The sequence below is a fragment of the Conger conger genome, chromosome 13 (genome assembly GCF_963514075.1).
Source record: "Conger conger chromosome 13, fConCon1.1, whole genome shotgun sequence".
Lineage (NCBI taxonomy): Eukaryota > Metazoa > Chordata > Actinopteri > Anguilliformes > Congridae > Conger > Conger conger.
The window spans coordinates 23,090,084-23,102,878 of NC_083772.1; the positions used below are offsets into that span (position 1 = coordinate 23,090,084).

At 45.9% G+C, this 12,795-nt stretch overlaps 2 protein-coding genes across 2 annotated transcripts; both read left to right on the top strand.

The window, feature by feature from the left end:
* The first annotated feature begins 447 nt into the window (after positions 1-447).
* LOC133107448 (olfactory receptor 8I2-like) lies at positions 448-1,377 on the top strand. Its single transcript, XM_061216435.1, has one exon. It carries the CDS (start codon positions 448-450, stop codon positions 1,375-1,377), a length of 930 nt encoding a protein of 309 aa, XP_061072419.1.
* Positions 1,378-9,674: 8,297 nt separating this feature from the next.
* LOC133107450 (olfactory receptor 5M5-like) lies at positions 9,675-10,604 on the top strand. Its single transcript, XM_061216436.1, has one exon. It carries the CDS (start codon positions 9,675-9,677, stop codon positions 10,602-10,604), a length of 930 nt encoding a protein of 309 aa, XP_061072420.1.
* Positions 10,605-12,795: the final 2,191 nt, after the last annotated feature.

The following is a 12,795-nucleotide window of genomic DNA, read 5'->3' on the forward strand; positions in this document are numbered from 1 at the left end:
TTGTTGAATTGATCTCATTAGGCCGACTCGATGTGGCAGACGCTGATTCGTTGGCAAATCTCAAAGGTCCTTTACACAATTCAGATATAAAGTCTGATGCAGTAGGTATAGGCATTACATCTTCTGCTTGTTGTTTTATCATATACCGGATGAAGTCTCTAGGCCTTTGAACCGCTAACATCAACTAACTATTTAATTAGTGTTCAATATATGAGGGTTTTATGTTAAATCTGAAAAAATGCTGTTTAGTTCTTTGTATTTTACTGAAATTACAAGTACTGTGAAGAGGTAATATCAGAGCGTGATGACTTCGATGTAGGAAGTCGAAGCCTTGGTACAAACAAGCAGTCTACTCATTGTTGACCTTCTGTACTTTGCAGGAGAAAAGCTGGCGCAAGAACAGCTCAGAATCACCGCGGTGTTTTTGTACACACCGGTTATGAAACTATGGACAATTCAACTGAAATAGTGTTTGTTCTACAAGAACTGAATGAGACGATGGCTAAAAAACACACGTACTTTGCAGTTACTCTTCTCGTTTACTTGTTGACTATTGTAGTGAATCTGACTTTGATCGTGACAATTGTTTCACAGAAAACGTTACATGAGCCCATGTTTATATTTCTGTGCAGCTTATGTGTAAATGGGATTTTTGGTGCCTCTTCATTTTATCCTAAAATGTTGATGGACCTTTCATCTGACTTGAGCGTTATATCGTATAAAGCTTGTCTGTGTCAAATGTTTGTAATATACGGCTACGTCTTCTGCGAATTCACGACTTTGACAGTGATGGCTTATGACAGGTATGTCGCAATATGCAAGCCGCTCAATTACCACTCCATCATAACCCCTGGGAAGGTAATGAGATTGTTGCTTTTCACCTGGCTGTTGTCCATCTGTGAATCAGCTGTTGCGATGGCCGTGATATCAACATTACCTCTCTGTGGATTCAACATTGAAAAGATTTACTGCACAGCTTGGGCAGTGATAAAACTGTCATGTGTGGATACCATTATAAACAACGTATTCGGGTACTTTCTCGTGGTTTTTCATGTTTTACAAGCAGTGCTGATCTTGATTTCCTATGTTAACATCGTCAAGGCATCTGTGCGATCGCAGGAAGATCGGAGCAAGTTCATGCAGACCTGCTTGCCCCATTTAATCGCATTGACCAACTTCACGATAGCACTCCTTTTTGACGACATGTACGCTCGCTATGGTTCCAGCAATCGTCTGCAGGCTCTACGCAATTTCATGTCACTGGAGTACCTCGTAGTTCCACCGCTCCTAAACCCGCTTATCTATGGCCTGAAACTGAACCAGATCCGCCGGAGAATCTTTAGAATTTGCAGCCAGAAAAGACATGATCTGAAGTGAATGTTGTTTTTACCTTTCTGTCCGGGTCGGGAATCATATATGCTAGATTGTTTTTTACATTTTGAGCTGATATATTGGCGTTTGAATTGTTACTAATCGAGTTCACTCGGTTACGATGGTTTGAAACCCCTGGTGTTGCCAACTTTAATTTCGGACACGTATCCTACAGGTATGTGCAGATATGTACCTTGACAAATTGAAAATTACTGGATTAATTGTTTCCAGTAATTCGTTGAAAGATTAACTAGAAACACATTTTAGGATCATTTAGATGTAATCAATTGTGTTGGGCCTGCTGTGGATCAACATACACACGTTTCTTGAGGAAAATTATTTATTTCTATACCTTAAAATGATACATTTCCGAATGTTTAGGACTCATTGCAAAGCAAGTTTTTCCTGAAAGTAAAATAAAACCTTTTATTCAGAAGCAACATATAAACACGAATCAAATAGGACAAATCATTGGTTCACTTGACAGGCAACAGATTAAACCGCACAATTCAAGCCAACAGAGCCACAAATAGCCTCCAATATTCCACCAACGAATGTTTTCAGTAAAAAACAATACTACAAAAATCTGCCAAGGTAAGAAAACAAGGAACAGGCTGGTTTGCGACTGCAAAAGTAAAAGTAAATTTTAAGTGAATTAATCTCAACTCATCTCTTTTTAAAGGAATTCTAGCAGGATTTCTTTTGTGCTTAGCTCCTGTGTTCTGTGTCAAAAATGTATACACCCTCCTCCATTCACAACCCCGCCCACATCCCCAATATTTACACACGAATAAAACAAGATTTTCGTTTTTTATTGGAAACAAGAATATGACATTACTTACACATTATCAATGCTAATAGTAATAATATCAAAATAACAATCTAATCAATCTAACAATCAAAACAATAATAAGGTGGACTCATCCTAGGTCTCCTAGTAGTTGTCACAGCATCATGTTCGTTCATACACTGGTGTGGCCGTTTAAGCAGGTAAATGGTAAAACATTAAATGGTTGGAATTGATATAGCGCCTTTATCTAAAGCGCTGTGCAATTGATGCTTCCCATTCATACACACACTCACACACCAACAATGTGGCATAGAAACATGCAGACCACAAAAGGGTGAAATTATCATGTGTCTTATCTATATAAGTGCTGGAGGGTTCTGAAAAAAATCAGTCCCTGGAGAGTAATTAGTCTGGTGTGAAGAAATTGTACAATGTAAAAGTACTGTCCAAAATAGGATAATGTTTAGAAAAATATGTCTTCAGTTCCTTGATCCTCATGAAAGGAAACAACGAGGTGAAGATAAGAGAGTGGAAAGAGCCCCCTGTTCTTCCCAAGTTCAAAGTTTCCCATCTTGTTGGTACCTGTGACACCACTATTTACAAACATCTGCCCACGAGTGCTGTGGTAGCCTAAGCTACATCAGAGTCCTGCAAGTGTTTGATTGTCCATGACACACACTTACCGACCAGCTCCTGTGACGTGCAATACCTTGCCCAACCTGTAAAATCTTAATTTGGGATTATTCTTCTATTGATCATAGATGTATGCAGGGACAACACGCTCCCAGTTGAACTTTAAGCATTTCATTGCAAGCTAACAAATGCCTAGTCCATCTGCTGTACTGTTAACATCACATAGCTATGACAAATAAACATTGGTTTGATATAAATTATGCTGGCTGAATTGTATGAACTCGCCAGATTCATAGTCTCTCGTTAGCGGCTTCCTCACCTCAATGTTACAGTGGGTCACCGTTACGCCTACCATGTCACTGTATGCCGAAATTGTTATGTCAGGAGCTAGCGTGCAAATCCAAGTGCACAGGTGGATCGGGGTGTGGGTTTTGGCGGCTGCGGGAATTGGATTGAATGTTGTGCTCCGTGAATGGAATTTTAGCTTCTGGTTCATTTTCGGTCTGTTTTTTTTTTGGTTTTTTTTTCCCCTTTCTTGTTTTTCTCTTTTGTCTAGGCTGTCTCCCATATTGGCGGGGGTTAGCTGGCTGGCAGCCCCAGACAAGTAAGGATGCTACAGGGAGATACCGCTAGTAAGTGGCGCCTGGCTGAGTGGGACCAACGCTGGGCGATTCCAGAGGAGCGGCACTGTGCGGAGCCGGACTGTTGCCGTGGCAAGGACTGTGACTTTTCCAAGGAGCAACGCAGCGAGGGGAGACTACACATGCCCTGACGAGGGTGGAGGGAACTGCGAGTCTCCCACTCGGCTGCCCCACAACAGGCAGACCAGTACCGGAGCCAGCGCCGGCTCACTTCCCATCCGTGGCACAGCGAGGACTCTGAGGGTGGACAGTGCAACAGACTCAGTGTGCAGAGTATGGCAGAGTGGTCCAGGGCGCAACACAGCTGCCCAGAGACTGTATTGGACAGTGGGAGACAGCAGATTAGATTTTTTTTTGTTTTGGGATGTAGATGCCCAGCACGGTGGCGGGGGCCAACTTCATCCCCTCCTTAAAATTATTTTCTTGTTATGTGAGTTTGTGCGTGGGAGTGAAAGGTATGAGTGTGTGTGAGACCCTGCCCATGTTAGTTGACTTCCCCTTTGAGTGGGGCTTCCCCCCTCCTGGGGCTGGGCTAGGTAGCAGGGGGGGCCGGAGTGGGAAACACTGGAGTGTTATGAAATCACCGGGGAGTCCTGCGGTGATTTTCTTTCTTTTTTTGTGTGTGGTGTGATGGGTTTGCACTCTACCTGCGCCGGGCTCTGGGTACGGGAGGGGGGGTTGGTGTTGTAGGAGGAGTGGGGAAGTAGAAGGGGGGCAGGGTTGGTGCGAGATTGTGGCATCCTGTTATTCTTTTGTGAATTTGTAATAAAGATCATTGCCATTTGTCTCGTGGTGGGGGGGTTCCTGATCGTTGGTTGGGGAGAGTTAGCTATTGCTGCTCCCAACCCCTGACAAATTTGGCATAATCGGCAGGATCCACCCAGTAGTACCACAAGGCTTTAAATAAATAAATGGACAGGCAGGAGGGAGCTGCTGCTGTGCCCCCACCGAGCGGCTATACCGGGATTGCGATGCTTTGGTTCATGTGTGCTCCATGGATCCCCAGGTTCTCCAGCAATGAAGGTGCGGCTAAGTACAGGGAATGCCGGACTCAGGTGAAGGCCATGCTCCGGGCACAGGGCCTCACGGAAATCCAACAGGCAGATTTCGTTGTGGAGGCTCTGGACGGGCACGCCTGACAGGAGGTGCTGCTGATGCCAGGGAACATGGCAGCCCTGGTGTGGGCCCTGTTGGAGGAAACCTTTGGTCGCCCTGTCCCCCTGGCCGTGGCCTGCTCCCGCTTCTTCCAGTGCCATGTGAAGTGGCGGGCCCGGGAGCTGGGGGATGAAGAGGCGACTGAGGTAGTCCTTAGGGATCAGTTCCTCCTGGGCCTTCGCCGGGGCCGGGCGTCCACCTTCTTGGAGGTGAGCTGGGAGGCCTGGGAACTGGAGTAGGAGCAACGGGGAGATGAGGGGGCAGTGTTCTGGCGTGTTCCGAGGTGGTACAGTGGGTACCAGTGGAGGGGTGGGAAAAGGTGGATGGAGAAGTGTGTTTGTTGGAGGGGATGGTAGATGGAGGTGAGTGATGAATGAATGTACACCCCTACCCTCTCTCCCAACCCCGTAGGCGCCCCCTGGCCATGGTGTCCCGCATCGCCCCCTCGCAGATACAGGGTGAGAGCGACCTGGTGCTGCGGCTCCCCTGTCCAGGGGAGATGGAGGTGGATGTGTGGACCGCACAGGCCCCTGTAGGGCTGCGGAGCCCTCTGCCTTCTCCAGAGTTGGAGGGCCTGACCCATCTAGGGAGCGGTATTGCCCTCTTCCCCCTGGTCTGTACCTGGAGCTGCGGTCCTTGGTGCAAGGGATGCTGAAAAGTGGGGTGATCACCAAGAGTTCCAGTCCCTGGGCCGCGCCGGTGGTCCTGGTCTGGAAGAAGGATGGTTCCTGGCGGTTCTGTGTGGGCTACCGCCGCCTGAATGTGGTCACCCACAAGGATGCCTAACCGCTCCCCCGGATCAAGGAATCGCTCACGGGAATTAAACGTGCTGAGTGGTTCTCAACCTTAGATCTCGCGAGCGGGTATTGAAGGTGGCGGTGGACCCACGGGACCGTGAGAAGACCACCTTTGCCATGCCCCTTGGGCTTTACCAATTTGAGCGGATGCCGTTTGGCCTATGGAACGCTCCCACTACGTTCCAGCGGGTTATGCAGAGGTGTCTGGGGGACCTGGTACATGATTCCCTCTTGATCTATCTAGATGATAATGTGGTCTTTTCCCCAGACTTTGAAGATCATCTGCATCAGCTTGAGGCAGTGTTCGAGTGGCTGGGCTGATACGGGCTGAAGTTCCAGCCCCAGAAGTTCCGCTTCTTCCGGAAGGACGTGTGGTACCTGGGGCATGTGGTGAGCCTGCAGGGGCTGGCTATGGACCCGGACAAAACGGCTGCGGTCCAGGACTGGCTGGCCCCCGAGACGGAGCGGCAAGTAAGATCATTCCTCGGGTTCACCGGCTACTATCGGCGGTTCATCCCTGCTTTTTCTAAGATCGCAGCTCCCTTCCACGCCCATGCTCGCTTATGCAGACTTTTCCCTTCCCTTTTGTTTGTACACAGATGCGAGTGGGGAGGGGCTGGGGGCCGTCCTGTCCCAAGTACAGGACGGGAATGAGAGGTTGATTGCCTACAGAGCCTGCACCCTGCAGAGTGGAACGACCAGAACTACAGCGCCTTGAAGCTGGAGATGCTGGCCCTGAAGTGGGCCCTGACTGAGAAGTTCAAGGACTATCTGTGGGGCGTCAAGGTCATGGTCTACACTGACCACAACTGAGGTGGGAGGACGACCGTCTGTGGGCTCTGCCTGAGCGGGTTCGGCAGGGGTAGCCCCCTTGGTGGGAGGAGCGGAGGTTGGCCCCACCCGAGGAGGGTTGGTGGTCGAGCGAGTGGGAGCAGTTGCGGGTGGAGGAGGGGATCCTGTACCACCGGTTGTTAGATCCCCTAGAAGATGGGCCGCTGTGGCAGGTGCTGGTGCCTTGGAGGGTGGCACGCAGCGTCTGGCAGCGGTACCATCAGGCCTTGGGCCACCTGGGGGCTAATAAGGTAGAAGCTGTCCAGCGTTGGCAGTTCTACTGGCTGGGGTTGGGGAACGACGTCCAGCAGTAGACCACCGAGTGCAGGCAGTATGTGGTGGCCAAGGCCGGGCCGGAGGTACGGACCCCCCTGATCCCACTCTCGACCTCATATCCTTTGGAGGTGGTGGCCATGGACCATCTGGCACTCATCTGCTAGTGCGAGACCAGTCGGCCGAGACGGCGGTGAGGGCTTCGGTGGTGCAGCACTGGGGGTGCCATGAGCGGCTCCTCTTGGACCTAGGGGCAGCCTTTGAACCCTCCCTGGTGGCATCATTCTGTGAGCTCTATGGGTGCACTAAGATCCGTACTACCCCCTACCACCCACAGGGCAATGGGGCCTGTGCCAGCAGCAGCAGGACAAGACAAGGTACAATTGACAGCTGAAGACCTGTTGCCAGGAGCTTTCGATGCCGGGAGCGAGGTAAGCTGGCCCCGAGGTGGTCTCCCCGGCTGTTTGTTGTTGTCTGCCAGCTGCAGCCAGCGAGCCCGGTGTATGTGGTCGAGCCCGCTGTTCCCCCAAAAGATCAGCACCAGGAGGTGGGGACAGAACCCCCTGAGCAGCCGGAGGAGGTGCCCCCTTGTCGCTCTACCCATGAGATGAGGGGGCAGCCTCCTTGCCGGTATTGTGAATTGCTGCTCTAAGGGTAGTCGGGATGACTGCCCATCTAATGGGGGGGAATGTCAAGAGGTAGCCTGACAGCTGGGCCAGATTCACCGGGGAAGTTGGCTAATTAAAATCCAGGTGGATCGGGGTGTCGGCTCTCACGGGCTGCGGGAATTGGGGGCGTGGTGCAGCTGTTCCTTGTTTGCCCTAATGAGCTGGGGAGGCTAGAAAAAGGCAGGTAAAGGGCAGATCCTGAGAGACCCCGGGGGTTGAATGTTGTGTTCCGTGAATGGAATTTTAGCTTCTGGTTCTTTTTCAGTTTGTTGTGTTTTTTTTCCTTTCTTGTTGTTCTCTTTTGTTTAGGCTGTCTCCCATATTGGCGGGGGTTAGCTGGCTGGCAGCCCCAGACAAGTAAAGACGCTACAGGGAGATACCGCTAGTAAGTGGCGCCTGGCTGAGTGGGACCAACACTGGGCGATTCTAGAGGAGCAGCGCTGTGCGGAGCTGGACTGGTGCGGTGGCAACGTCTGCGACTTTTCCAAGGAGAAACGCAGCGTGGGGAGACTACACACGCCCTGACGAGGGTGGAGGGAACTGCGAGTCTCCCACTCGGCTGCCCCACAACAGGTGGACCAGTACCGGAGCCAGCGCCGGCTCACTTCCCATCGGTGGCATAGCGAGGACTCTGAGGGTGGACAGTGCAACAGACTGAGTGTGCAGAGTATGGCAGAGTGGTCCGGGGCGCAGCATAGCTGCCCAGAGACTATATTGGAGGGAGGGAGATAGCAGATTTTTTTTCTTAATTTTTTTGTTTTGGGATGTAGAGGCCCAGCACAGTGGTGGGGGCCAACTATATCCCCACCTTAAAATTGTAGTAGGTTTCGGCTTGTAATAGTAGTGGGGAAGTAGAAGGGGGGTGGGGTTGGTGCGACGTAGTGGCGTCCTGTTATTCTTTTATGAATTTGTAATAAAGATCATTGCCTTTTACCTGTCTTGTTCTAGCTTCCTTGTGGTGGGTGGGTGGGTGGGGAGGGTCAGCTAGCGCTGCTCCCAACCCCTGACAGTTACTCACACACAAAAACAAAAGCTTATATTGGAGTAATGTTTTATTTATTTGTCATGAAAGTTGCACTGTTCGGAACATTGTGAGCTAAATTGGGGTTCGGAACATAGTGAGTTCAGCAAGGAATTACAGATTAGAAACATTTATTGGAAACATTTTGGAAGCACGATTCAAAATGGCGTCAATCTGTCAATGGTGGGTAAAGCGAACATACCCTGTCATAATGAACTTGTAAAGAAAACCCCACTCATTGTCATAAATTGTATTATATTTTGCAGAGGACACAAATTAGCTTTGAGATGAGAAGGGGGGTAGCCTATTATCACATCATTACACCAGGGCATGTTTATAGACTTGATGACCAGTTCTCTTTTTTTAGATAGCCAGTTAGCCGATCACTTGTTTAACACACCCATCACTAAGTTGCACGTCAGAGACAAGTCAAATGTGCTGCTTGACTGTATGTTTTCTGTTTATGGAAAATAACTGGCTGATGACATATCAAAGGCAACATTTGTGGATGTGCAAACTGAGACAACAGGTGTGACACGCATTAGCCGGTGTGGAATTGTGCTTTGGTAGACAACATTAGGCTAGTGACAGTTCAGTTATGGATGTTTCTCTTTTTGTGCACTTACTAGGCTATAGCCAGGCTTGGTTTCATAGTTGTATTGCTCTAACAGAGTAGGGGCCTATATTGTAGTCCTGTAGCTCAACAGGCAGGACATGGCACTAACACTTCCAAAGGTATGGATTCAACTCCCACTTCTTCCAGCCATCCTGAAAAATGTATTAGCTCATGGCATTATGAGGTGCTTTGAATAAAAGTATTCATGAAATGGCATTCGAATGCCATATTTTCAAATGCGATGCTGGAGGGTGAGCTATTGATAGTTAGGCCTATTACACTTTTTGTTTTTAGCCCCCTCATTCAGTATCACCACCAACCACCACTGCAATATAGTCATATTTTTAAGAAGACTGGTCACCTACTGCAAACGTGCGCAAACATGTTTTATACAAACCATTTGTCATGAATGCTAAATACACACATTCATGCTTAAGTCATCTTATAACTGAATTGATCCCATTAAGCATAATCACAGTAGAGGACTGTGATTAGCTGGCAAATCGCAAAGGCCCTTTGCACAATCCCGATATAAAGCCTGATACTGTGGGCATGGATATTCATTCCTTCTGCGTTTTACTTTTTCCTACACAGTTAGTTAATTATTTGGCTTGAAAAGCATGGCATCATTATATTATTATTATTTGATATACGAACGTTAGTATGTTAAATTAAAAAACAAGCTTACAGTAGTTCGCATTCTATTCAAATGACAAGAATTGTGAACAGGTAGTATCGGGGATTATTTGAGAATTGGAAGCAGTCTACTATATTGTTGATCGTCTGTACCTTTCTCGTTTGATAATCACTGGAAAAGCTGGCGCAAATACAGCTAGAAACGTCTCTGGTGTTTATTTCGGAAGTGTTATAAAATAGCGATGGAAAATTCAACCAAAATAGTGTTTGTTCTACATGGACTGGATGACGCGATGTCAAACAAACACATATACTTTGTCGTCATACTTCTCGTTTACCTTTTTACTCTGTTGGCGAACCTGACTTTGATGGTGACAATTGTTTTGGAGAAAAAGCTCCATGAGCCCATGTTTATTTTTCTGTGTAGCCTGTGTGCAAATGGCATAATTGGTGCCTGTACGTTTTATCCTAAAATATTGGTGGATTTTACATCTTACTTGAGGGTTATTTCGTATGAAGCTTGCCTGGGTCAAATGTTTTTCTTATACAGCTACTGCTTTGTCGAATTTACAACGTTAGCAGTAATGGCTTATGACAGGTATATCGCGATATGCATGCCGCTAAATTACCACTCCATCATCACGCCTCGGAAGGTGACAACATTGTTGCTTTTTACTTGGTTGTTATTCTTCTGCGAATCAGTTGTTGCGATGGGCCTGATGGCCAGACTCCCTCTCTGTGGATTCAACATTGAAAAGATATACTGCACAGGCTGGGCAGTGATAAAACTGTCGTGTGTGGATACCACTATCAACAACGTATATGGGACAGTTCTCTCCGTTTTTCACTTTTCACAATCGATGCTAATCTTTATTTCCTATATTAATATCGTCAGAGCATCTGTGCGATCGCAGGAAGGGCGGAACAAGTTCATGCAGACCTGTTTGCCCCATTTAATCTCATTGACCAACTTCACAGCTTCAATTATTTTTGACGTCATGTACGCTCGCTATGGTCCCACCACCCGTCTAATAGCTCTCCGCAATTTCATGTCCCTGGAGTACCTCGTCGTCCCACCGATCCTAAACCCCCTCATATACGGCCTGAAAATGAACCAGATCCGCCGGAGCATCTTTCGAAATTTCAAGAAGAATGGACATGCAATAAAGTGAATGTTGTTTACTTTCCTGTCCAAGCTGGATAAGTTGCATAAAAATAAAAGAACATGTGTACTTAATTGCACTTTACTCTTGTATCTAACATATTGGTGTTTGCATTTTATCAGTCGCAGATAATTGCGTAGGCGCATACCTTCCTAATATATGGATATTATAAACATCTGAATTAAGGGAAAACAATTATAAAAAATGACATGCAATGTCAGAATTGTACCCAGTAAGATGTAAATAACTGCTGTGTCTGTTGTGAATCAACATAAGCGACACACGTTTCTCGGGAAATATATATTTTTTATACCTTAAAATGGTACATTTCTTAATTGATAAGACTCACAACAAAGCAACTTAAAATAAGCGACCTCATATGAATGTAACTGCGAAAAATATCCAAAAGCAATCAGGAAAAAAAAATACAGTCCATTTTAAGGAATTCACTGGTCTCAGTAATGCCATTTCAATAGGGTTAATTCGGATAATAAAGTGCTATTTAAGTTTTAACGATAAAAGAACTGTAACAGCAAGTGTATCGTCTTGTAACTTACTTTGACAGATTTTAAAAAATCAATAATAGTTATATCATCATAGAAATTTACGATATCAAAAAAAGCATGGCTCTTACCATTTAAATTATGCCTTTTCAAACAATAAGTACATTTTATCAAATCAAAGCGGTTAATCCTCTTGTATCCAAATGTATTCATATCGAAAATGTATGTACTATTTGTAAAAAGTTGAGCAAACAATCACCATGTCTTTTTTACCTGTGTGAAAGTGCCCAAAATGAACTTGCGACATATCATTTTGGTATATTGAATACTAGATATTTTTTACTGTGAAGGACATAATTTATCGGCAAATAAAAATGATATGTAGGTAACTTTATCATTATGGCCAAGCTTTATATTCCTCCTCAAATATTTGCACGATCCTTCCCCAATTTACAGCCTTTCCTGTTAAAAATGTATAATGTATTAAAGGTTTCTAAGTCTGTTAAAAATAAGTAGATATGATTAAATGGTAAATGGTATAGCGCCTTGATGCTTTTCATCCGCCCACACACACTCACGACGATTGGCTGCTATGCAAGGCGCGACCAGCTCGTCAGGAGCATTTGGGGGTTAGGTGTCTTGCTCAAGGACACTTCGACACAGCCCGGGCGGAGATCGAACCGGCAACCGTCCGACTGCCAGACGACTGCTCTTACTGCCTGAGCCATGTCGCCTGTCATGTAATTGTTGAAGGAAAATGAATAATTCAGAGATGTACTTGTAATAATTTTTAATTTATCTATCATTTCTATTGTGCCTATTATTTTGTTATTTTCGAATGTGTCAGCTAATATTATTCACGATGTACACATAATATGCCGTTTTGTAATGATGCAACATGATATCCTGCTTTATAGACAATACATTGTTTATATTAATTCTATATTTGTGAGTAGCTTTGTATAGCTTGTCTATAAAAAACAATAGAGAACATGGGGAAAGTTTCGATCAACTTCACACACAGATCAAACTGCGCAGATAAAATATAAATAATCCACAGAACAAGATTTGGTTCACTTTTTAAAAGGAACAGACTAAACCACACAATTCAAGAGAAAGTCTAGCAAAGCACAGCACACTATGTTACAGAACGGGAGCAATTTTCCAGGCAAAACTGATGCAGCTTGTCCCATTACCTCAAACAAACACACACACACACAGCACAACACAAATATTTGTAGTGGAAACAAATGTTATTTATGCAGGGATGGGATCTAAATTGATGTGAATACCAGATCTTGTTTTTTGTGCATGGGTATATTTAATAAAGAAAATATACTGACAACACCTGCGATATAAGAATGTACGATAGACACTTAGTGAGCACTTCATTAGGTATTTTATGTTTTTTAGACTCCTACTGCTGTAGGCTATCCACTGAGAGTTATGATGCATTGTGTGATGTCACCTTCCTGTCAGCTTTGACCAGTCTGGCCATTCTCCTCTGACATCTCTCATTAACTAGACGTTTTTGTCTGCAGAACTGCTGCTCACTGGATTTTTTACAAGCTCTAGAGACTAGTGTGAGTGAAAATCTCAGGACATCAGCAGTTTCTCAGGGCCCTCATAAACGACCTGAGGTAGGGACACAAGCTCAGGATGGAGGGCCATGAAGGATTGCTGGAGCTCTCTTTCTC

Bases quoted from the DNA above. Each gene is read 5' to 3' on its own strand.
- LOC133107448 (XM_061216435.1), top strand. From the start codon at position 448: ATGGACAATTCAACTGAAATAGTGTTTGTTCTACAAGAACTGAATGAG.
- LOC133107450 (XM_061216436.1), top strand. From the start codon at position 9,675: ATGGAAAATTCAACCAAAATAGTGTTTGTTCTACATGGACTGGATGAC.